Genomic DNA, 26,204 nt, shown 5'->3' with positions numbered 1-26,204 from the left:
AGCAACTGGAACTCAGTTGATTCAGTAATTTCTCTCTACAAAAGAATGGCATAAGGATCACTCCAATGTCTTTTTCTTCTTGGAGCTGATGAGTTCTCCTCAAGGGAAAATTACAACTGAAAGAAACCAGGATTCTATTTGCCATGTGTTGCCAGAACAGTAGTGCACAGTTGGACAGGCAACTCATGTTTTATTTTGTTTCTTAATGACAGATTAAGCAGGTGAAGGGCATAATGTAGAGGCAAGTGGGGGCAGGGAAAGGATGCTTTCTTTATTATTATTTTTTCTTTATTACATTTATATCCCACCTTTTTTCCTCCTCCTCCTCTTCTCCATTCTAGCCTCACAACAACAACCCTGTGAGGTAGGTTGGGCTGAGAGTCTGTGACTGGCCCAAAGTCACCCAGTGAGCTTTCATGGCTGAGTGGGGACCAGAACCTGGATCTCCCGACTCCCAGTCCAACACTCTAGCCACCACACCACACTGGCTTTACCTTTTGCCTGTCTACTTCATCTCCTCTGCACACCCCTTTCCCAACTGGGGTTCCTAGACATATGTTTGCTATGGCTGGGAAAGATGAGGAGGGGAAGGGAGGAGAATGCAGGGGGGAGGCTTTAGGAGAAGGAAAGGTTAAGCACCCCATCCATTGCTTCTTCCTTCCAAATTCCATCCTCCCCCCACCCACTGTGTTGTAGATGCTAAATGGAGATCTGAGTTCCCAGGCTGCCCAAAGTTTCCACCGAACATCTGGTGGAAAATCCTATCTTCATCTAGTTTTAAAGATAGGAAGCAGAAAAGTAGGTACCAATCTCAAATCTGCGGTCTGAAGCAACTGCTCTGTGGTAAGGCTGGGCCAGTTTGCTATAGGCCTGTATGAAATTCATAAAGATAATTTCTTAGATGTTTCATCCACCTAAAAAATCAGCAATTGGATCCAGATTTAGTCATACTTACAGCAGACCCACTGAAATCAATTTGGTCATGTGAAGCTCAAATATTTTGGCCACCTAATGCGAAGAGAAAACTCTCTGGAAAAGACCCTGATGCTGGGAAAGACTGAAGGCAAAAGAAGAAGGGGACGACAGAGGATGAGATGGCTAGATAGCATCACCGATGCAATGAATATGAACTTGAGCACACCCCGGGAGAGAGCGCAGGACAGGAAGGCCTGGCGTGCTATGGTCCATGGGGTCACGAAGAGTCAGACACGACTGAACGACTGAACAACAACAACAAAACTGAAGCCCCAGTGATTTCAATGGATTTATTCTAACTATGATTAAATCTGGATCACAGAATCATAGAATAGTAGGGTTGGAAGGGACCTATAAGACCATCGAGCCAACCCCAGTAGTTTTGTTTTAGCTTTATTCCAGGATAAGGCAAAATTCTTTGGGGAATAAGAGAAGTGGAGCAGCTGCCATTTTGTTTTTCCCAGAAAGTCCTGTTCTGAGGTGCTTTTTGAATTTTGGGAAATTCAAAATGGCTGCCATTATAAAAAATGACTGCTTCCTTTGCCACTTAGAGTTAACTAAGGGGTTCATCACACGGAGTTGTTATCCTGCTATTGAGATGGCTCTCTCTTGGAAGTTTGTGGGCTCTTTAGATGATGCTGTTACTCTCCAGGGTGTCTCCTGCCATTTTCTCCAGCCTATCTCTTGTTTTCCCCAAATGCAAAAAATGTGGTATTTTTTCTAGCCCACAGAACAGGACTGTCATGACCTCCCCATGAAATTCTCCAATAGCGGAAGAAACCGCTGTACCTGCCTGCTGTGGGCATTTGTTTTCAGTTGTTAGGGGAGCAGTCAGGATGAGATTTGACAGGCACTGGGGCAAGAATTGCCTGCCAATTGCGCCTCCTGCCTCCGCATTTCTCAGTTGGAGGGAGAAAAGGGTAAAATGCCTCTCTGCAACAAAGGGAGCCACACCTGATCCCCCAACCCACCAAGCTCAGAAGCAATGTCCTCTGTTGCTTCAGAGCACCCTATTAAGTTCAGTGGGGCTTACTTCCAAGTAAGTGTGCTGAGGGTTGCAGACTTACAGCACAATCTTACATTTTATGTCTACTTAGAAGTAAGTCAGGGGTTTCCTGGGGGCTGTGAAAACAAGACTTCCCCCCCTCCTTTGCACACATGCCAGGGGGGGAGGGAGGCACTCCCTCCGTTCAAACCACATGGCTGCCATGTAAAGAAGCCCTTCTTAATCTCGCAAAGAAGCCGAAAGCAGGAAGCTTCGGAAAGGATGTGGTTTTTTGCGGTTGTTTTGCTTAATGTAGAAACACCCTAAATGTTATGTTAATCATGTACATGCAGCTGGCCCCTCTCTTTGTTTTAGGATAAGTGTGTGTGTCCCTGGTCTGGATCAGGACCGCCACATGCCAGGAGGGGAAGGTTCCCAAAGTTCCACACACATACCCCTGCCCGTGGGTTGAAAAAGAAAAAACCCACAACTGGTGTCAACTGAGGCTTTTATTTTATTTTTTAACACCTGCATGGTGGTGTCTGGGAGGGTGGAATTTCAGGAAGAGGCTGAGAAGTTTAAATCTCCCCTCCTGGTATGCAGTGATCTGAATTTGGATTGGGGCTGCACACATTTACTCTAGAATAAAAACAAGGAGGGGTCAGCTGTGTGATATGTGAATAATGTTATGTGTAGTTTAACTCTCACTGGAGCCAGCATTATAGCAGGCAGCAGTTGAATATCTACAGAAAAACATCCACTCTTACAGAGTGGGTGAGTGGATCATCTGTAGCTTTTCTGCACACCCATGGAATTGCAGCATACATAAACCCTACCTTAGAACACCAAATCTATTAAACAAAGGTTTGCAACAAAAACAATTAAAACTATTGTTTGCCCAATTAAAGTTATCCTGTATTTCAAGGGCTTCCAGACCTTTTTGGCCAAGACACCTTTTGGGGGTTCAAAATGTTCATGTGCCTCATCTCCTTTTCCTTGTAACCATGACCTGCAGTACTATCCGGCCTCTCACCCATTCTGTGGACCTGTCACCAGAAGTAGCACCGTTATCCCTTACCTGGATTGACCTGAGCTTTCACAGCACTTGGAATATCCAGCAGCAGCAGCAGAGCAATCAGTGTCTGGGGAGGACTAAGCATCTTTAAACCTTCTCACAGCCTTTTACCTACGGCAGCCAAAAAAAGAAATAAGAAGAGACACAGAATACATAAGGACTTCAGTCCTACGTCCATTCCTGAAGAGTAAGCCTCATTAAACAACTCAGTGCGACTTAGTTCTGAATAAAGATATGGAGGATTGGAATAGCACATTGAATGTTCAAGGGTGGCCCAATCTACACGGGTAATTTACTGTGGTGCTACTGCTCCTCACACGGGTGTGACACATGATGTTACCCCTAATCTGTATCAATCCTGGGTTTTCTTGCCATTAAAAACTGCATTTTCGCAAAGTCCTTTTGTGACAGATTTTCTGGTTACTGTGACTTTCATGCATTTTGGGACTCAGTGTGTCCTAAACGTGCGGTACTACTTTGGTGGGGAGGCATGCACTTTAAATTGGTCCCAGAAATGGAAGATTACAAAGTACAGGTGTAATACGATTGTATCGTCCAGTCCCAGTTGGAGGCCTTGCAATACCTCCAATGCTGAGGGTTTTACCTCTAAAGGCAGCATGAAATATAAATAGTGATAATGCTGAATCCGTACACTCCCAAACTGCTTGCCTGATCCTTTAGGGTAGCCTTTGCCAAACTGGTACCTCTAGATGTGTTCACATGCTGGCTGGAAATTATGAGCGTTGTGGTCCAACACATCTGAAGACCACCACATTGAGGAACGTTGCTTTATGGGGAGTCCAATCACCTCCAGAACAGGTTGAACACCATCCAGCCAAGCAAATGACCCACTCACTAAGAGAAACTCCAAGTCTCGGTTTATTGGCCCTCTTCTAGTCCATTATTGCACTCAAGCACTCGTTCAGAACATCCACAGCCTCACTTGCATTAGATGAAAAAATGTGGGTTTCCTCCACATATTGGTGACACTTCAATCCACATCTCTGGAGGACATCTCCCAGCAGTTTCACATAGATGTTAAATAGTATGAGGGATAAAATAGATTCCTGTGAAACCCTATAACATAACTGCTATGGGGCAGAGCAATAAGCCCCAGCACCACCTTCTGGAATTGACCATTAAAGCAGAAGAAGAACTTCCAAGCCCCAGTCCAGACAGCCTATCCAGAAAGATTCCATGGTCAATGCTATTGAAAGCCGCAGAGAGGTCCAAGTGAGCTAACAGGGTTGAACACTCCCTCAGCAAAGGTCATCCCATAAGGCAACCAAGGCAGTTTTCATTCCAAACTAGGCCTAAAGCCCAATTGAATTGGATCTAGAAAATCAGTTAAAAGTGCTAGTGATGACCATTAAATCCCATTACTGTTTTGAACCAGAATATCTGAAGGGGGGCTGCCTTAGATTCATTTGGTTGGGACTAAGAGATGGGCTTTTCAGTGGCTGTGCCTATACTCTGGAACTCCTACCTGAGGGAATCATAGAATAGTAGGGTTGGAAGGGGCCTACAAGGCCATCAAGTCCAACTCCCTGCTCAATGCAGGAATCCAAGTCAGAGCATCCCTGACAGATGGCTGTCCAGCCTTGTCTTGAACGCCTCCAGTGGGAATTGGTTCCATTGTCGTATTGCTCTAACAGTCAGGAAGTTTTTCTTGATGTTCAGCCAGAATCTGGCTTCCTGTAACTTGAGCCCATTATTCCGTGCCCTGCACTCTGGGATGATCAAGAAGGGATCCTGGCCTTCCTCTCTATGACAACCGTTCCAGTACTTGAAGAGTGCTATCATATCTCCCCTCAGTCTTCTCAAGGCTAAACATGCCCAGTTCTTTCAGTCTCTCTTCATAGGGCTTTGTTTCCAGTCCCCTGATCATCTTTCTTGCCCTCCTCTGAACCTTCTTCAGTTTGTCTGCATCCTTCTTAAAGTGTGGTGCCCAGAACTGGATACAGTACTCCAGATGAGGCCTAACCAGTGCTGAGTAGAGGGGAACTAGTACTTCCCGGGATTTGGAAGCTATGCCTCTCTTAATGCAGCCCAATAGCATTTGCCTTTTTTGCAGCCACATCACATTGTTGGCTCATATTCAGCTTGTGATCGACAACAATTCCAAGATCCTTCTCGCTTGTAGTGTGGTTGAGCCACGTATCCCCCATCTTGTAACTGTGCATTTGGTTTCTTTTTCCTAGGTGCAGAACTTGGCATTTATCCCTATTAAATGTCATTCTGTTGTTTTCTGCCCAGCGCTCCAGTCTATCCAGATCACTTTGAATTTTGTTTCTGTCTTCCAAAGTATTAGCTATCCCGCCCAATTTGGTGTCATCTACAAATTTGATCAGCAGTCCCTGCACCTCCTCCTCCAAGTCATTAATAAAAATGTTGAAGAGCACTGGGCCCAGGACTGAGCCCTGCGGTACCCCACTCGTTACCTCTCCCCAGTTTGAGAAGGTCCCATTGATAAGCACTCTTTGAGTCCGATTCTGTAGCCAACTGTGGAGCCACCAGATCGTTGCTTCATCTAGCCCACTTTGAGCTAGTTTGCTCATCAGGATATCATAGGGCACTTTGTCGAAAGCTTTGCTGAAGTTGAGGTATATGATGTCTACAGCATTCCCACGGTCCACAAGGGAGGTTACTTGATCAAAAAATGAGATCAGATTCGTCTGGCAGGACTTGTTTTTGACAAATCCATGTTGGCTTCGAGTCATCACGGCATTGTTTTCAAGGTGCTTACAGATGGATTGCTTTATCATCTGCTCCAGAATTTTCCCAGGGATTGATGTCAGACTGACTGGTCTGTAGTTCCCAGGTTTCTCCTTTTTACCCTTTTTGAAGATAGGGACAACATTAGCCCTTCTCCAATCATCTGGCACTTCCCCCATCCTCCATGATTGCTCCAAGATAATAGACAGTGGTTCTGAGAGTTCTTCTGCCAGTTCCTTTATTACTCTAGGATGCAGTTCATCTGGCCCTGGAGATTTGAACTCATTCAAAGTAATTAGGTGTTCCTTGACCATATGCCTATCAATCTCAAGCTACAATCCTGCCCCTTCAGCCTGTACTTCGCCTTTGCCAGGGGCTCATAGACCCTCTTTTGGGAGAAGACTGAGCCAAAGTAGGAATTGAGCACCTCTGCCTTTTCTTTGTCATCTGTTATCATTTTGCCATCCTTATTTAATAGCTGAACAACCATTTCTTTCCTCTGCCTTTTACTATGCACGTAGCTGAAGAAAGCCTTTTTGTTGTTTTTAGCATCCCTCGCTAACTTCAGCTCATTCTCAGCTTTAGCCTTCCTGACACCATCCCTGCAATTCTGTGCTACCTGCCTGTACTCTTCCTTTGTTACTTGGCCTTCCTTCCACTTCCTATATGTGTACTTTTTTGTTTTCATGTCATCCCTAAGCTTTTTGTGAAGCCACACTGGCTTCTTCTGTTGTCTTCCACCTTTTCTTCTTGTTGGAATTATTTATTTTCCCTTTCTCCCCTTGCTAATGGCTTTCCACTGTACAGCAAACCTTCCATTTTTAGGAAAGCTTTTTGGATGGTTTTTAATCCTTTTGGAAATGTTATTGCTTTAATGGGCGCTTTTAATGCAATGCTTTATTCTGCTGTTTTTAGATTTGTAGTTCTAAATATTTTCAGAGTTTTAATTATTTATATTGTTGTTTTTACTGTAGATAGCTTTTAGGGAGCAATCCTATAGCCCCTACACAGCATCTGAGAGGCCATACGATATTTTGGATCCCCCAATCCAAAGTTGGAGACACTGCTCTGACCTCGGAGGGGGGAATTGGAGCTCTGACCCCTCTCCCTTTTGCAGCCAGAACAGAAAGAACTGCGCTGGCTGCTCTCGAAGGTCAGGAACTTGACCTCGGAGAATGGAGTGTTTTGGTGGGTGGGGAAGGGGAGGAGACTGGAGAGGCCAGAATAGAGTTATCCGGATGCCTCTGTTAACCTCCTTCCGTTCCACTCCAAAGCACCTTAGCTTGATGGGCAAAAAGCCCGTCTAGCAAAAAATGCAGGGTAGGAGGACAGGTAGGTGAAGATCGCCTCTGCTGCTCTTCCCACCCTGCATTGGATGATTGGAAGCTTCCGAGTTTGGGGGCTTACGATCACCGGGGGCTCAATCGATAGGACTGCACCATTAGCCCCTTTGGACTCTTTTGAGGACAGGAGGAATAGAAATGTTTTAAACAAACAAACAAAACAAGTATATATTAGATATATTCAATATTTTCACCTGGAGTTTAAAAGATAGCAACGTGAGTGCCAAGTAAACCTCATGTGCGTGCGTGTGTGTGTGTGTGTGTATAATATTTAAGAATACAATCCCACACCATCCCCTGGCCAATTCATACAAATTTGGAAGAAATGTAGTCTCTTCCTGGCAGATATTGTCCAGGTATCAGTGGCCACTTTGCCAAAAAATGAGGAAGCACAACACCAAAAAAGAGGACACAAGAGGACACAGATTGGCATAAAAACTGCACATGGTAATTTTTTATGTACAGACACAAATTTAAACATGGGTAGTATCATTTAAATAGAAATACAATACATCCCACTCTAGCACGGAGTACTGTGACCAGGGGTGTCTCCCCATGAGAGTGGCAGGAGAAGGGAATGGTGGCTTACCCGGATTTTTTGAGGAACCAGCTTTGGTCCATGCACGAGTGCACCGCACCATTCTAAGTTGCTTCACTGGAACATACTTCTGGGTCGGGGGCTTGGAGTGAACGTTATCAGATTGGCAGGGGTCGCTCAACCAATCAGAGAGGCTCCCCTGCAGTCCAGGTTCTACCCCCCTTTCTCCTTCCTCTGAAGCTCCTTATAGCAACAAAGTAAACAGTAAAGAAACACAGCTGCAGATCCCTTGTTAATTGATAAAATCCTGGGAGGTTTCCTCCTGTGCTATGGACTTGACAAAAATCATTCTCCCCCCTCCCATTAATTACTTCCTTTCAGCAACAAAGCAAACATTTAAGAGACACTTCCCGGAGAAGCAAAGACAGCCTTCTCCTTCCCCTGAAGCTCCTGTTATGTGTGGGATCAAAGCCTCACATTACTTCCTTACAGCAACAACACAAACAGTAAAGAAATGCAGCATCAATATTTATGGAACAAGCCTCATTGACCACAATGGGAGTCACTTCTGAGGAAACACCTACTTCCCCAACCTATTCCCGATTTCACCAATTTTATTTTTATTTCTTTCCCTCTAAAACTGCTATCTCACTATCTATCGTGCATTTGCCAGCAAGTTCTCTACCCCCTATCTCACTATCATGAGACAGTGAGATAATGAGATAGGGGGTATAGGACTTGCTGGCAAATGTGCGATAGTGAGATAAGCGGTGTAGGTTCTGCCGGACAAAAGCGCTATTTCGCTTTAATACTTTACTTAAAAAAAAAAAAGTTAGAGGATGCCAGGAGCACATCTATACTTTGCGGGGATGGCCACCAGAATTCAGTGGTAGGCAAGGTGAAGTAAATGCCATGAGGTAACTCAGAACTCTAACAGCCAGCCCTGAAATGGCAGAAACATCAGGGAAACACAGGCAGGGAAAACACTGGGGAAACACCCCTTGACCAGGGTCAGTGAGATCACAGCAAGGTGAAAGACACACGCCTGGGCAGGGAAATCCTGCCAGAGTAAATGCGGAGGGTGGTGCACACTACAACAGTAGTGCAGACAAACCAAATTAAGGAAAACAATCAGGCTAAAAGTAGTCTCAGAAGAACTGGTTTTTTGGCACAAAACTCTGGGGTGACTGCAAGATGGCCATAACGTCATGTGCCCCAAACGACCTCCGAACGCAGCAACCTAGTAGTAAATCACTCGTGGAGACACCTCCCAGGTGAGCTGTGAGTTGTGTGTCTGCCCAGTCTGCTGTCCAGGTGCTAACTTCAAGACCCCTGTCCTCCTTCTTTAGGGTTTTTAATTTTAAATTGAACTAGGACAGGATGCCCCTTCAAATAGAAGACTATCCTCTGTAAAGTCCTCTATTTGAAGCCCTCTGTTTCTCTCAAATACCTACCAGGATACTTCTCAAAAGAGACGTCTAGTTATCAGGTGCCCTGCATGTCGATCATATTATGCAACTGGAGTTTGTGGACTTGGGAGCTATTGCACAGGTTGGCTGTAAGGATAAATAAAAGGAGGGTCTTGTAATTTGCACGAGTGTATATACAGGCCAAGGGCATGCTGTGGTAAAATACAATTATTGTTCTTATTTTTGCTCACATTCTGCCTACACTCTGGAGCTGGTTTACCTGAAACCACATTCCAAGTTCACATTCTGCCAGAGCAGAGGCAAAACACCTCTTCAAATGCGAATGTGTTCCCTTTCCAAGGCCCTCCAGAGTGCATGTAAGTAATGGATGACTTATAGACTCCCTGTGGTAAAGGAATTTTCCAGAAGATATAAGGCAGGGTCAATAGACAAGTATATAGGAGGAGGGAGATCTTCTATTATCCCTCTTTTACTTTTTACTGTTTGGCCTTTGACAACCTTCTGAGACATATTGAAGGGAACCAAGTGTGTGGAGGTAGCTAACTAGGCCTCTTCCACTTCCATCCCCAAAGATCCTTTAACAAAGAAAGGAATGAACAGCAATTTTCAGGTAAAAGGCTGCCTTCTTCAACCATCTTGAAATATGTCTCGTTTAGAGAAATTTGGGTCAATTTATCTCCATTTGATTTATTCTGTCTTTGGCTTACGGGCTTTTAAAATGGAAGTATTTTGCTGCTGGTAACACAAACATACTGGCACTAAGTAAGCCAACTATTTTGTGAATGGCCACTTTGTTAACAATGTGATTGTCACTGTCAGTACTTTCTGCATTTAATTTTCTTCTGACTTCACTGTTGACCATTCTCCCTTACATAGTGTTGGGGAGTGTCTCCACCAGTGATTTACTCCAAGCCGGCTGCATGTTGAGGTCATTAGGGAAACATGCTGTCATAGCCATCCTGCAGCCACCCCGGAGCTTATCACAGAAAAACCAGATTTCCTGAGACTAGTTATACTCCGATTCTTTTCCTCAACTCAGGTTCTCCCTGGTATAGTTGCTGTGTGCCCCAGCCCCTGCACTGACTTCAGGTATGCTAGCCCTGCCCAGGGGTGTGCCTTTCACCGTGACCCCAGTCAGGGGGTGTTTCCTGTGTGTTTCCCGCCCCTGCACAAACCCATTAGTGTCTACTCAGAAGTAACTCCCATTGTGCTCAATGAGGCTTGTCCCCTGAATGCCCACATGAGAATTTACAGAGATCCCCCTCAATTGAAATGGCACGGTTTAAAGCACATTCCCGAAATGCTCTAAAGCGCGATCTCGAGGCTCCGATTCTCCGTGGTTTGCTTTATTGCCTTAGGAAGTACCTACTCCACAGCTTAATTATAGAGATCCTGCGCATTATCAGTTCGGTTAGAAAGAGGGCTGGTTTCCCATCCCTGTGTTCTCCCCCTCCCCCCTGGTCTTTCCCAGCACAAGCATGTGTGTGCCTGCTCAGAAGTAACTCCCACTGTGGTCAATGAGGCTTGCTCCTGAAATGCAGGTGTATCTGGACCTTCAGGGGAAAGAAGAAAGGAGGGGAGCGGGGGGGGGCAGGGAAGCCTCTCTTACTGGTTGAGCAGCCCCTGCCAGTCAGATGTTGTTCACTCCAACCCCCTCCTCCACCAGGAAGTATGTTCTGTGAAGCGATTTTTACTCATGTGGAGCACTCCCTCGTGGAGCCCTGCAAGGACCAAAGCGCAGCAAAGCTGATTCGTTTTTAAAAATCTGGTACTCCTCCATTTGCTTCTCCTTCTGTTGTAATGGAGATATGGTCCTGATGACTTGCTGTGATTTATATATTGAGAAGGCTGAGTTTTGTGATTAAAAACGTGTATAATCTGTAAATTATAGTATGAGTCACCAGCAACAATACATTTCGTATTCCACACATTTTTCCTGCATTTTGTTTGTGCTAGGGCGTGCCTAAGGCATCAAAACAATATCAAAGACTTCCCTTATTTTCTAGGCTTTTTAATGGACATAAGAGGTACCCTGTGCAGTATTCCTGCCAAAAGCTACATGAAATGTTCTGCATAGCCTCACATATCTTTTACCTTCTTTTTTCAAGGTTAGCGATCACCAGAACTGAGTATATTCATTCCACTTGTTTATAAGTTTACTAACACCAACCTAATATCTGGTTTTACCTCGGTACCTTCCTTCAAGTTTCTAACCTGTATGGTTATGAGTCTTCTATAAGGGAACTAGAAGTCTCAGAAATTGAGGCAAAGGCTGATAATCTTTTTGTGTTCAGTGTTGAATCTTACTTCAACACTGGTGACAGGATAGTGTCCTTTATTGTATTTGAGGGCTGCCGCAGGCTAGCTTAGGGGGCACAGGGAAGGCCCCAGGGCACACACAGCTCTGCTCTCCCATACCTCGCTGCTGCTTCTGCCCTCCCCCCTGGCCTGCCCAGCATCTGTTACCTGAGGTGGCTGCCTTCCTCTGCCCAATGGTAGGGCCAGACCCTGGTGGGTGGGAAAGTGGCTGAGCCAAACTGGCCAATAAAGTGGACAGGCTCTATGAGGAAGGGGAAAGAGCAAGGGGGGTTGCTGAAGGGGGAGGGGGGCACTTTTTGTTGTTTAAAAGGGCTGGGTAAGTGGCACGAGTCAGGAGGAGTGTTGCTAGGGCAGGTCTGTGAAACGTACAACGCACCAAGCTAAAAGCCCATTCGCCGTGTATTGTGGGTTTATTGAGCCTCTGGTAGGTTACTAAACATGATGAGGGCTGTATTTAGCGTGGTGGGTCTCATATTTTGCTAGACTGTCCTAGGGCCTCACACTGCTCATTTAAGGTGGTTCCAGATGAGGCTTTTATTGTGAAATAGCACAGCCTCATTCATGGAATTGTATGGGGAGTCCCAACACTGCCTTTCATTTGTGACCCTCCCACGTTTTCCCACTGCTTCCATCCTTTTTCTTATCACAGAAAACCAGCTAAGGACAGAGAGATGGAATAAGCTGCACAAGGTAATCTGACTGATAGCACGAGGCCCATCTGGAAGCACCCTCAGTAACATGTCAATGTCAATTTAATCTGAGTAGAGAACAGCTTCCCGTCCAGATGCTTTTAAAGAAACAAGCACCAGCTCTGGGTCTGGAAGTGGCTTGGAGACTCTAGAGCAGTTTAGGCTACATTACTTAGTAGTGGAGGATGAGGAAGGCTATACTGGAGGAACAGGATTTTACACCACCTGAAGATGGGACTTTATTTTCTGAAGGGTCATCCCCTCCAACTACTAGGTAAAACTACCCAATTTGGCATCTGTTGAGCTTTTGACCTAGTACAGCATCTAAAATTACTACCAGTTTGGGTAATAAGAAGACTTTCTCTCTTTGATCCACTGATAAAAGGGGCCAGTGAAACACAGCTCAGTAACAGCGGGATTTTATATTTCCAAAATGGGGGAATCCAACATTTTCTCTTTTCTGATTCCCAGCAATGTTAGGGGCAGCCGCAGGTCTAACCTGTAACCATTGCATGATCTACAGAGCCTAATTTGAATGTCTGCAGACTCCTCCTCCCCACTTCATTTTGGGACTCTGAACATGCAGACATGGTGACGTCACAACCACCCCCTCAACCCGTTGTGTGAACGGTCAAGAGAGCTGGAGATGGAAGAGAGCTTGCACATGTTTTGTTTTTGGTTGGCCTAATAAAGGTATTGCACTAATGTGGATTTTGGGATTATTTAGCAAGTGTGAAGGGACACAAGCCCTCCTGAGGACCAAAGCAGCATCATTAAAAAGTGAGTAACGTACTCAGACACATGGCTGAGAATACAACAACATTAACTAAAGATTGGATTACTATACATTGTCACTTCTCTGTACTTTCTGAAAGATTTCTCCCATTTTTAATTATTAAATATACTGAGCCCATGAAATTATAAAACATGTTTATTCCACTTTTCAGAGCCCACAACAACATGTGCATCTTTCTTTTGCAAAGATATACATTAGCGTTTAAATTAAAATAGGAAAATCATGATTGGTTGATGGCTCCTGGCCAGAATGCTAACCGGCCTCCCTGGAAGCTTGAGGAAAACAGCATGCTGGGAATTGTAGTGTCCTTTGGCTGCATTTCGATATTAAAGATTACTACTCCGTTTTAAGCAAATATAACAGCAAGAACATGAGATCCCACAGACTGATTCTGACCTCAGGTTGTAGCTGAGTAAGCCCTGGGGGCTCTTCAGTTCATAATTGCAGAGAACTGAGCTACAACCTCATGAGAACCATTTTAGAACACACATACTGAAGAAAAATTAACTCAGCAGCAGCATGTAACTGCTTCTTCTTGGGGTGGGGTGAGACCCTGCACTTACTGATTTGCACATGTTAATGGTGTTTTTCAAAATTGTTACAGTATGCTTAATTACCAAAGATGTATATTCTATAGCACTTCTAGGGTTCTATTTGCTTTATAGGATTTTTTGTTGCTCATCTTTACAACTCTTCTGTGAAGCAGGTTCTCTAACATTCCCATTTTACAGATGGGAACCTGAGGCCAAGAATTTATTTTTTACTTTACTGCTCTCCTTGGGTAGTCCTGCACACTCTTCACATTTGACAGGGGCATTTTGTAGCAAGGAATGTTGTGCCCAAGAACAAACAGTAAAGTGAAAATTGATCCTGACAAAGAGTGAATTGCCCAAGGCATCCATGGCTGAGGAAGAATTTGAACCCCAGTTTGCCAGGTCAAGTCCAACACTCTAGCTACTGCACAAGCCTCACTGTTCGTTTGGCTATACACAATCCAGCATTCATAATGTACATAACAGTGCTCTGGCCATACTCCTAGAGTTCTATTGTTCATGTACCTTCTCTTAAGAACATAAGAGCAGCCCTGTTGGATGAGACCAATGGTCCATTTAGTCCAGCATACTGTTTTCTTCCAACAGTGTCCTTCCGGATGCTTCTGGGAAACCCACAAATATGGCATGAGCCCTCTCTAATTGTTTATTGCCAGTGAACTGGCATTAAGTGTACACTGCGTCTAAATCTGGCAGCTCCATTTAGATTTCATAGGACAGTATCCTATGCTGTCCTTGCATCTCCACCAATTGTGTTGCACCAGCAGGACCCACCCTTGGCGCAACAGCAAGCTGGCACCTCTTAAAACAACCCTGGAAATGCTTGTTTCCCGTTCTGGTCAGCAGAGCTCTCTTCTGCAAACTCCAATGAGCTATTCGATTCCAGAAACAAGCATTTTGGCTCATTTTTGGTTGCTTTAGGAAGTGCTAGGGGTTGGTCTCGATGGTCTTATAGGCCCCTTCCAAACCTACTATTCTGTAATTCTAGTTTCCATATTGCGCTGACAAAGGGTTCCACTGGCGCATGGGCAGCATTGGATACTGCCCATGGACAACAGCTGTTGACAGACCCATCTTCCATGAAGTTCACTAATCCCTTTTAAAACCATCTAATCCAATGACCATCATCACGTCTCGTTGAAGCAAATTCTATAGCTTGGTTATGTGTTGCCTGTAGATGTACTTTCTTTAGTCTGCCCTGAACCTACTCTCCATCAATTGTATTGACTGACACCGTTCTAATGTTATGAGGGAGAAAGAATTCTACCCATCCACCTTCTCTATACCTGGTATAAAATATTCTTGGAAGGTATGTCACCCTTCTTATATTACTTTTCACACATCCAAAGACATTTTCACTAGTTATACAGCAGCAAAATTTGCCACCAAATGTACAATTGACGGGGAATCAAAGTCAGTCATGGCTCCTGGAGGAGTTGTGTTTGCAAACACAAATTGATCACATTCACATGTTTAATTTTTAGGTGTATTATAAAATTATCCTAGATGTACACCTAAAAAAAGCAACACGTGAAGTAGCCGTTATCTGGATATATGGATGTTCTAGTGTCTTCTTAAAAGTTAATATGAAAAGCTACCTTTGAAACGAACAGAATTAACATTCTCCATTTGCTCTTAATCTCTTAGGCTTAGCTCTCTCAAACCGGGCTTAGAACTCACTGGGGTAGGTAAAGAGCAGAGGTTCTGTTGCAAGACATCTGGGACTGGGGCCTTTCTGAGGTTGGACCAGATGCCTTTGCCAGTAGAAGCTGCAGGCGCCACCAACAATAGGCAAAACAGCAATGAAACACAGGGTTGTCACGAGGCACGCACACGCAGCCTATGAAAGAGGGGGGCTGCAAATATCATCCCCCCCCAGAAGCATCTTCACACAAATTGCAGTCCTCAGCTTTTGAATCAATACCTTTTAAGACCAATTAACTACAGAAACAAAAAAGGCCTTCTTTCTCCATTTTTCTCCAGCTTCAAAACCTTCTCTCTGGACGTGCCTGCCAGCTCCCATAACCATCAATGGAATCTGTAATCAACCAGCCTGGCCTGCCATGCAAACAATTATTTTAAGAACCATACTTAATGGTTCTTACATCAGTTCTGCCAGGAAAATTTATAATTTTCTTCCCTTCCTTTTTACTCTTATTTTCTCCTGTTAAAGCCATCCCAAACTGTGCTAGTCTTTGTTTGGAGGAAGGTTAACGCTTCCTTCCGCTCCTTCCATCAGATGAAATGAGATGGGGAGAGCCTGCAGTATCTGTTTTTAAAAACATCATAAAGTCCATACCTGAATGCCAAGATGAACTTTTAGGGAGGGAAGGCAGGAGGTTTTCAGAAGTTTAATCCACAGTGTTCAGGGGAAGCCGACAGATTCCACTTTCTCGCCCAAGGTGGAGAAGCCGGGCTGGAAAGAAACTTCTGCAGGCTGATGCAAGATGCCTTTGCAAGCGATTTAGCATTCTGAGGATTCCTGGGGCCTGGCCAGAAATCCCACAATCCAACATATTTCACATTTGGTTTCAATTATGGAACAAGAAGGGGGAAGAAAGTCACCAATTGGAACTGGCTTCTCTTCGGCGGCTCTTTTCTTTCGCTCAAGGGAGTTTGAGCTAAACTATAATTTACAGCAAAACCCATTCATTGCTTGGGGGAAAAAACTGTAGCAAAAAGGCTCCAAACATCTATGTATCCTCTTTATAAATTAAACATATGCCCCCGTCCTTTAGTTTTCATTTGACTTAGATGCCAGGATTTGTTTGGATTTTACTGTCTTGAGTGTTGATGAACAGCACAGGAGAAAAGATCTGAATGGGCTATTGACAAGCTACATACTGTTTCTAACACAGATTTTGGCAGCATCCAGCTGGGTGACTTCCCCCCATCATTTCTAGAGGGGTGGGGGAGAAATCTGATCCATCTGCTTTAAGATTAGAGATGCCAACTAGTAGTGGTTTAACGTTAATGATTCAGGTAGCAGAAGACTGGGCATTAGGCAGGATTACACCTAAGAAGATGTTCCCAATCTGAAATCTCAGCTGGCTCTTAGGGGTCCATTGTGTTGTCAGTAGAGCTGAAATGGATATTTGCAAATATCCAAAATGATCCAAAGTTTACATGTTTGTCAAATTTTGAACATTAAATTTTACTTCCAAATTCTAAATCTGGGCCTGGACTTGCTGGCATCTCTTCATTGCTGAGATACTGGCAGGCATCAAATATGAAATCACATAAACCAGCAACTGTCAAAATACTAAATACCTTTGCATGCCACCTATTGAATCCTAAATCTCTGCTGACTACCAAAGTGTCAGTGTTGGGTCTCAGGCAGCTGCCAAGTAAGGTCTGAAGTGAAACAATTTTTGCCCAAGCAAAATCCCAGCCTTCCCTTCAAGAGGGAAGGAACCAAAGGACTGCTTGAGGAGGCAAAGTCAGCCTGAGCCCAGGAGACATGGCCTCTGACCTATAGCTCTGGTGGAGGAATTCCTGAACTTTTTGGGTAGATAGGCACATTTGGAATTTTGATAGTGTGTAGTGGGCACTCTCTCAAAATCACTGTGATGAGAGCGATTTTAAGCAATTCACAAAATGGCTGCCATGGTAGGTGTGGTCAGTCACAAAACACTCATTTTCCAGAAGGCAAACTGATGAAGCTAGGAGAAAAGTAAGTTACCCAAGAACCTAAGTACAAGGCAGAGGACGGGTTGAGTTCTAAAATACAAAAGCATGCTTTTGAACCCACAATTATCTGCTCCAATGCCCATTTCACAGAAAGAAAACCCACCATTTTTATTTTGTAAGAATGTCTCTGAGGCCCACATGCAGTATGCTGGCCTCCCAGTTATTTATTTATTTTTAATAAAAACAAATCTTAACAGTTTTTAAAAATAGTGAGGGGATCCAAGCTCTCGTGGTTCACAACATGGGGCAGCTACGTGCAGATCTGAGGGTTCCAAGTTCTAACCCTGACAGCTCCTAGTACAAAAATGGTCAAATACTAAATTCTGTTCAGTACCAACTACATATTTTGCAATGACATTGCATGCCAGACAATATGGTCAAATAGTCACTGAATATTTGGCAAAAGTGGAAAGAGGTTCTGCCCATCTGCTGAGATCTACATCTGAGGTTTCCATCATTGGAAGTAAGGTGGATGGCAACCAGGGAGAGAGCCTTTTAACTGGTGGTGCCCACCCCACGAGGCTCACCTGGCACATACTTTGCTGTAATTTCAGCACCAGGCAAAGACTTTTTTATTTTCCCAGGGTTTTAAACAGTGCTAATGATTAAAGATTTTAATTCTTTTAAGCTGCTGTGAGCTTTTACTGATGCAAGGTTTTATCCTAGGCTGTTAGATTCTTCTTTTGTTTTGTAATATCTGTTAAAAAAAAACATTAGTATGTTTTAATAATACAATAAAATAATAATCATAACAGCATGTACACTTTCCAGCTTAGATGCTTTGGCCTTGTAGCCTATGCTGTGTGTTTGCAGGCTGTGGCTACTCCTTCACGAGGGAAAAGTGTTCTGTGTTTTCTCAGAAACAGCTGCATTATTTTTATTTATTCTGTTTATATGCCTTCAGCAACAAGTGCTCCAGGGTGAGTATTATGACTACTCCTGCTCCAGGGCTGGTCTTGAAAACAGATTCCACAGCTGAGCTCACACACAGGGCAAGTTCCAGGTTTTGGGGAGCTCTTGTCAAGATGCCAGCCACCCACTAGGCCTGCTGCTGCAGGTGATGGCAGCTCTTTTACCTCACCTGTGGGACAAAAGGCAGGCAGCAGCGGCTGTGGCTGTGTGCAGCTAGGAGCAGCACCCCAGAGGGAGGGGGAAGATAAGCAAGCAATGTTCCTAGCTGCCATTGCCATTGGGCAAGTGAGTGATTAGTGCCTGGAAGGCGCAGCAGCTGCCCACATCCGGGGATGGCCATCGCTGGGAAATCCGGTTCTTTTTTGGTTCAACAGAGTTCCACAGTGTGTACAACTCACTTCGCATCTGTCAGCTGAGCGGCAGGCTGTTCCCCGAACGCTGGGAAAGTGCTGCAATTTGTGCAAATTCCAGTCCAATTTGCACAAACTACACAAATTTGGCTGTAATTTGCATAATTTGTGCAAATTCGACCAAAATTTGTGCAAATTGCTCAGAAATCTGTGCACAGTGCAGAACTTTCCCAAAATATATATACATAAAATGCCCAGAAAATCCACAAACTGGCCCAACTCACTGCAGATTGAGTAAGGCGCCACAGTGGGAACCGAAACAAAGTCTGTGGGGCTGAGCCTAGGAAAACCCGTCACACTCCACCCCCTAAATGGATCTCTCCGACATCACTGCCCATATCTGCCCTTTCTCTCTGGGTGGACAGTAGCTGCCCCTTGCTCACTTCAGCAGACTAGTGAATGGCACAGCAGCTGCAAGCAACTGTTGCTACCACTGCCATCACCTACCATGAGGAGTGTGGAAGAGGAGCCTGTGGGAGACTGGCATTGAGGAAGGACAGAGGGGGACAAATCTCCCCCATTGCCCAGAGAGTGGGGGGGGGCAATCAGCAGTGGTGACTATGTAGCCAAGGGGCTTGGTGATGTGCCCTCTGTACCTAGCTGAGAATGCCAACACCAAATGCTGGCCTTGCTCACACATTTGGAGCTGAATAGGGTCACTTGATTCAGAGGACAGCGCTCTTGTGCCATTCAGGGAGCAATCATTTGCATGTTTACATAGAAAGATGCACAGGATTATAACCTAACTGTTGTGAAGATGAAGATATGTAGCAAGTGCAGCTTTCCCCATGAACGCTATCCAGTGGCAGAAAAAGTCCCACCAACAAACAACTTCCAGAGGGTAGCCACATACTGCTGCAAATGACCACCCTCTGGAAGTTGTGGCACCTTAAAGACTAACAAAGTTATTCTGGCAGAAACTTTTGTGGACTTCAGTTCTGAACAACTGTCCTTCATCAGTGATGGTCCAGGACTTCTTTATGTTGGATCTGGCAGCCAGAAATAAGTCCTTGCTAAAATTAACCTGGTATTGCAACTGCTGGCCAGCCATTCTTTTTGGGAGATGACTGCTTGTCAATGGCTCAGAATGGCATTTGATGTCTGCTGATGGGAGCTGGTTGTTATATTAAGGAGATGGGTGGCAGATAGTTGGCAATGGTTTGAATAGGAGAGCCATCCAGACTTGGGTGGTGGTACCTCCATCTCGCCCCCACCTGATACAAGGTACGCCTTGTGAAGTTACAAAAGACCCTGACAGATTAGGGGGCAAAGTGAATCTTTCTCAAGAGAACAGCCTGTCTCCCTTGCTCCTCAGCCTGAGACTTTACTTCTTGCCCTGGAGACCATGAGAAGGAGAAGGGCGAAACCTTGAAACTGGGTCAGCCCATAAGACCTGGCAACCCTGGCTATGAAAGTCTATTAGCCAGGTTTTCTGTCCCAATCTTAGGTCTAAAAACATCTGTCCCTGTCTATTTTTGCCTTGTCTCCAGAACAAAAGAAAGCCATGCCCACACTAGATTGTGCTACCTAAGGCAGGACTACATCCAATGTTAGACAAGCAGACTTCCATTAGCTCTCCTCCCCCCTAGACTTCCTATGCATACCCCAAATCTTCTCTGGAAGGTCCTGTAATCCTCTAGAGCAGAATTAGAGGGTGCATGGGGGGAGGGGGAATCCATTCTGCCAGCAGTTTCCATTGCACTGGTGGGTCGACAACACTGGATCAAACCCACAGATTTCTACCAAATAACCCATTAAGAGTATTTTTAAATGTATTTTGTGATTTATGTATTTATTTAAGTATTTCAGCCGCTCCCAAAGCGGCTCACAGCTTATTAAAAAATAAAATGTCATTATAAAGTATTATAGTCCATAAAATCACAAGATGTAAAACCCTAATACATCTAAAAATTCTAACCATATTATGACAGCAGCAGTTTGGAAAAAATTCAGAAAGGAACATCAATCCCTGCTTGTACTTGTCATCTTATCCCCACTAGGCTTAGACTAACAGCAAAGCGTATATGATGCAGAGCCCTGGATGAAAAATTAACTTGCCTTGTTCACACTGTAAGAGGTCATTCAAATGCAGACCCATTTTATGTTTGAAATAAATTTGAAATAAGTTTATTGGATATCTAACCAAAGGAACTGGAACTAGACTGCCACAATCCCATGGTTAGTTTTGGAGAGGGGTAATTAAATGACTTGACAATATGTCATATAGCTCTGTTCTACTCTGTCATGCTGTAATCTGAAAGACCAAAGACTGTAACTTCCTATGTGCATGCTGCTCCTAGCTGTATGATCCCAAGCTGTGCTTATTCTTGTTTTTTTTTTATTCCTGTTCTTCTGTAATAACATTATTTTTAAAAGACTAGAGGTCTGTCATCAACTATTTCACATCTGTGAGCATCCTGCATACTTCTGCAGCTCCTATGCACATCTGCCCTCTGACCAGTCCCTCTTCCAGTTTTCCTCCCTTTCTCAGATTCCTCTCTCTGGCCTTCTCTTCTTCCCCATATTCTTCAGAATGCCCCCCTCTCTTTTATGCTATTTCCCCTCAATGGCCTGAGACTTCCTTAGGACCCCATTCTTCTCTTTTTCTAAAGCTGCTGTCTGTGCTCTGCCACTCTCTTAAAGAGTAGAGAAGCTCAGCCAACAGCAGCCAGAGAAATGTACTGTAGAGGGTTCTGGGGGCACGTTCTAGTGTAAACTCTCATCTGTCTTTTATTTATTTTGCCTATTTTAAAAAAATATACCACTGCTCATACAGGATCCCACAGTGGTTAGGCCTCCCTGATGCATTGTACAAAAGGAGAGCATGCTCCAGCATACACTCAATCTATGTTTGGCTCCCAAACTCCCTGGTGTATATAATCTTTCTTTTCCACATAATATGCCCTATCATGATCCCACGTTGTGTTGTCCACAGTTGCTGTTACATCAAAGAGTATGCTCAAGTGTTGTGTTGGATAGCCACTTTCATTCTCTCCCATAGAACTCATATTTTCATTTGGGCACTGCTACTGCCCTTTGTAGCTTTATTCCCCTTTCCATCGATAACAGTGCTGTGTAGGCTCAATGAATGGTCCACCTGGGGGCACTACCCTTTCTTCGAGTAACACTATCACATCAAAAGAGCAGAACATTAGGAATTCCAATAAAGGTCAGTGACATCCCACGACATTTCACAGTAATTTTGGTAATTTATTTCGGTTTAGCTAAGCTACTTGTTTTTTAATTTTTAATTGCTGTCTTCTTACCTAACTTGTTCCTAAACTATGAATATTCAGTTCTAACATGGTATTCCTTGTATAATTCCAAAAGGCTAGTCGATTTCTTCTTCACAGCATATGTGTCTAGGGCCCCAGGCCTGAACCAAGGTATTAGTAGTTTTAGAGGAGCTTAGATGCTCTCTGACTTTGGTCAGTTGGCTGCTGTTTTCCCTAACAAGCCTCTTGATTTACCAGGATGAGTCAAAGGGTGATAGTCAAGCACATTCCATACTAATGAGCGGAATGTCTTATCAAGACGTGCCTGGGAAGCAAAGTTTGTTTGTCTTAAAGCTGCAGGTGGCTATGTTGGGAACCAAGCGCTGCTAGTCTATGCTGAGAATGAACGCTAGTTGGCGCTTGCTAGGGTCGTGCTGCCTCACTGCTAACATGTATGGTATAAGACCCATTTTACCCCATGGCTCTGGGTTCAGAGAAGCTGTCTGATCCAACCATTGGGTATGCCCGTGTGCTGATTGTACTCAATAAAGTATCTCCTTGTAAGTAAACCTGGATCTGATGTATCACTGTCTTGGTACCTCTAAATTAAGAGTTCGAAGCCTACTGCAGGGACAGTACAATTGGTGCTGTGAGCAGGATGCCAAGAATACTGCTATGTTCAGATTCAAAGGGAAGGAGGATGCAGGTGTCAGCATGTTAAACTGACTCCCAGGCTGGCCACAGTTGGGGCTGTGGAGTCCAGCCACAATGCCATCGCCAGGCCTGAGTGGACCGGGAGCATGCCCAGAGGCTGAGCTGGACTGCACACTAGTGGGTCTGGAAACTGCGTCTTCATTGCCCAAAGCCTTCTCTATTTGGATCCATCATTGTCTGGGCTTTTGAGAGGCACTCTGCACATGGACTGGAACTTTGGATTGTTAAAGACTTGCCATGAAAAGTACTGTGAGGCCTTTCATAGACATGAACTCTCATTGCTGTTGATTGTGCGTCTGTATGTTTGTAGTCAGCTCAGTGTACGGCAGGCTGAGTTTGATCTACGACTTTTGGACTTCCCTCTGCCAGAACTCATGCAGCGTAGAGTTGGCCTAGAACTCTTTGTGTGTGTAAGTATGCCCTTCCCTTGATCTTGATGGGCCCTGACCATGCAACCTGGAGGAGCAGTATGATTGCTAGATCTGCTCCATCATGCCTCACCATGCAAGAGGGGTTTTCCAGTCATGGTGTTAGATTTCAATGAAAGTTTGTTGTGTGCATTTTATGATTTCTTAAATATTACGCGCTATTTGCAAACGTCTTTACTGTTGGTTGTAACCCCGAATGACACTGGGTGTGGTTCGCAATGGTTTGATGTTAGTGCCACCCAGGACAGAGCCTTCAGAGTTAACACGCAGAAGGCAAACAAATCCATGAAAAAAAGAGAAGGATCGAGACAGGGACAAAGACAAAGACGGGGTATAGACAAAGAGAGAGAGACAGAGAGGAGAAAGTGGCAGACATAGAAAGAGACAAGGCAGAGGATCTTGAAGGCAAAGGGAGGGAGGCAAGAAAAAGGATGACAAAGAACAAGTGAAGGGAAAAGAAGAGGACAAAGAGAAAGACTAGGAGAAAGAAAAAGAGGGGGTGCCAGACCATACATACATGCCCCGGTGGCAATGCCCAACGGTGGGTGTGAACAAATTGGAAAGAGCACCCTAGCATTAATGGGGCCGCCCCTAATGGTAGTTATTGGATCTGTAGAGAAAAAGCGTGGCCGTGGTTGCCCCCAGGGTGGATTGGAAGATGCTCCCTGGGATTGCTGCGGGGTCCCTATAGGTTTGTGAATAACTCAAAGAGCCCTGCAGTAGGTAATTACTGGGCTTGGAAGGTGAGATGGCAACGAGACATCTTCAGTTCAGCTGATTATGCCTGGGGCTTATTACCTGGGAGGTGAAGTAGCCACAATAATGTACAAGGTGAATATTTTTGGAAGGGCAATGAAAACAGTATTGAACAACACTGCCGAGGCACTAAAAGCCATTGAGATAGAGATGACAAGCATGAGAACTGCTGTTTTGCAGAACCGCCTGGCCTTAGACATGATTACAGCGGCCCAAGCCGGTGTTTGTCCTATGTTGCAGCAGGAAAGCTGTGTATACATTCCTGACAAGCAGAGTGTGATAAATCAGTGTAAAGGCTCTGTATGCGCAAAGTGAGAAGATACATCACCTAGAAGGGGAGTCCCTCTTTGACCCGATTTCAGACTGGTTTCAAGGAATCGGGGGAGTGGGGGGTGGAAGCGAGTGGTTGCAATAATTCTGCCTGTTATTGGCAGCTTTATAGCTTTGTGTGCTTCCTCATATGGCTGTCACATTTTAAAGTATACATTCAAGTAGATGTCAACCCCCTGGTGATCAAACAGCAGGGTAAAGGAGATCCGGCCCTCTGGGTAAGAAGAGAGTGTGCCTATTTTTTAAAAAATGCCACTGCTCATACAGGATCCCACAGTGGTTAGGCCTCCCTGATGCATTGTACAAAAGGAGAGCATGCTCCAGCATACACTCAATCTATGTTTGGCTCCCAAACTCCCTGGTGTATATAATCTTTCTTTTCCACATAATATGCCCTATCATGATCCCACGTTGTGTTGTCCACAGTTGCTGTTACATCAAAGAGTATGCTCAAGTGTTGTGTTGGATAGCCACTTTCATTCTCTCCCATAGAACTCATATTTTCATTTGGGCACTGCTACTGCCCTTTGTAGCTTTATTCCCCTTTCCATCGATAACAGTGCTGTGTAGGCTCAATGAATGGTCCACCTGGGGGCACTACCCTTTCTTCGAGTAACACTATCACATCAAAAGAGCAGAACATTAGGAATTCCAATAAAGGTCAGTGACATCCCACGACATTTCACAGTAATTTTGGTAATTTATTTCGGTTTAGCTAAGCTACTTGTTTTTTAATTTTTAATTGCTGTCTTCTTACCTAACTTGTTCCTAAACTATGAATATTCAGTTCTAACATGGTATTCCTTGTATAATTCCAAAAGGCTAGTCGATTTCTTCTTCACAGCATGTGTGTGTAGGACCCCAGGCCTGAACCAAAGTATTAGTAGTTTTAGAGGAACTTAGATGCTCTCTGACTTTGGTCAGTTGGCCGCTGTTTTCCTTATAGGCTGTCAGGAGCACCTAACACCTGTGCTAAGAGATTTGTATTTCCTTCCAGTTGATTTCAGAGTGGATGAAGACAAAAATGTTGGTCTTTAACTGGAACAAGGCCATTTAGTGTTGTCAACAGACAGGCCTACATTCTAAGTGGCAGAAGTGCTTTGAACACACATATGCTGCATCCCAAACCACTTTTTCTCCCAGGAGTGATGTGTATTAAAAGCACTTCTACACTTAGAATGCCCATGTCGTCACATTTCAAGAATGCCTCCTCCAGTATAAGTATAATCCCTAAACTGATTTGACTTGATGGAGTGTTGTTCCAAGATTGATAAGGAGCAGGACCTTTTCTGTAGTGGCACCCTCATTTTGAGACTCCATCCCAAAGGGGCATACCAAACCAGCACTTTCAATTGTGCTCTACTTTGCTCTGTGGGTGATGCTGTTTTTATCATATTGTTATTTATATGCAAAATGTAAGTGGCTTTTGGATTCAAGTTTTTTTAATATAAGCTGGACAGAGATAGCCTAGCTACAGTTATCTATGCTCTGATAACCTCTTGTCTAGATTACTGCAATGCATTATATGTGGGGCTGCCTTTGAAATGGAACGGAAACTTCAGCTAGTCCAAAATAGGGCAGCAAGATTGTTAACTGGGACTGGCCAACGAGATCACATTATGCCAGTACTTTCCCAGCTGCACTGGCTGCCAGTCCATTTCTGGGCCGGATTCAAAGTGCTGGTGTTAACATTCAAAGCCCTTAATGGCTTGGGGCCAGGTTATCTGAAGGATCGCCTCTTCCCATATGTGCCTGCCCAGACCCTAAAATCATCGTCAGGGGTCCTTCTCCATGAGCCCCTGACAAAAGAAGTGAGGCAGGTGGCTACCAGGAAGAAGGTTTTTTCTGCTGTGGCACCCCAGCTGTGGAATGAGCTCCCTAGAGAGGTTTGCCTGGCACTTACATTGTACTTCTTTTGACACCAGGCGAAGACCTTTTTATTCTCACAGCATTTTAGCATTGTAGTCTTTTAGCACTGCTGTTTTAATCTGTATTTTAAATCTCTGCATTGCTGCTAAGTTTTATTCTGGTTGTACTGTTATTTTGTGGTTTTAAGCTTTTATATTTTATATCGTTTTATGCTGTGCTTTGTGGTTTTAATTTTTGTGAACCACTCAGAGAGCTTTGGCTATTTGGTGGTATAGAAATGAATGAATGAATGAATGAATGAATGAATGAGCTTGCTAGCCATCATGAAGGCTCCAAGAAGCAATGCCTGACTAGTTACATGTTTTGAAATAAAAGCATGAGGGACCATTAGAAATTTCAAAGAGGCTTATTAAAGAGTAGGAGGAGCCATCCAGCAAGAAATGCCAAAGTTTGATATGCTTACC

At 44.3% G+C, this 26,204-nt stretch overlaps 1 protein-coding gene across 1 annotated transcript in view; it reads right to left on the bottom strand.

Annotated features, from left to right (window-relative positions):
- The window catches only part of DDR2 (discoidin domain receptor tyrosine kinase 2), an 81,788-nt gene extending 65,933 nt beyond the window's left edge, over positions 1-15,855 (bottom strand). The window contains exons 1-2 of the mRNA XM_084851135.1: positions 15,716-15,855; positions 3,039-3,146 (exon numbers count right to left, since the gene is read on the bottom strand). Coding sequence (XP_084707261.1) covers positions 3,039-3,120 — 82 coding nt within the window. The 5' untranslated portion in view covers positions 3,121-3,146; positions 15,716-15,855. The remainder of the gene's footprint in view (positions 1-3,038; positions 3,147-15,715) is intronic.
- Between the last annotated feature and the right edge of the window lie 10,349 nt (positions 15,856-26,204).

The sequence above is a fragment of the Heloderma suspectum genome, chromosome 4 (assembly GCF_057233095.1).
Source record: "Heloderma suspectum isolate Gila_16-S chromosome 4, 16-S_ref, whole genome shotgun sequence".
Lineage (NCBI taxonomy): Eukaryota > Metazoa > Chordata > Lepidosauria > Squamata > Helodermatidae > Heloderma > Heloderma suspectum.
The sequence above is the reverse complement of the archived record's forward strand: the minus strand, read 5'-3'. Positions and strand labels throughout refer to the sequence as shown.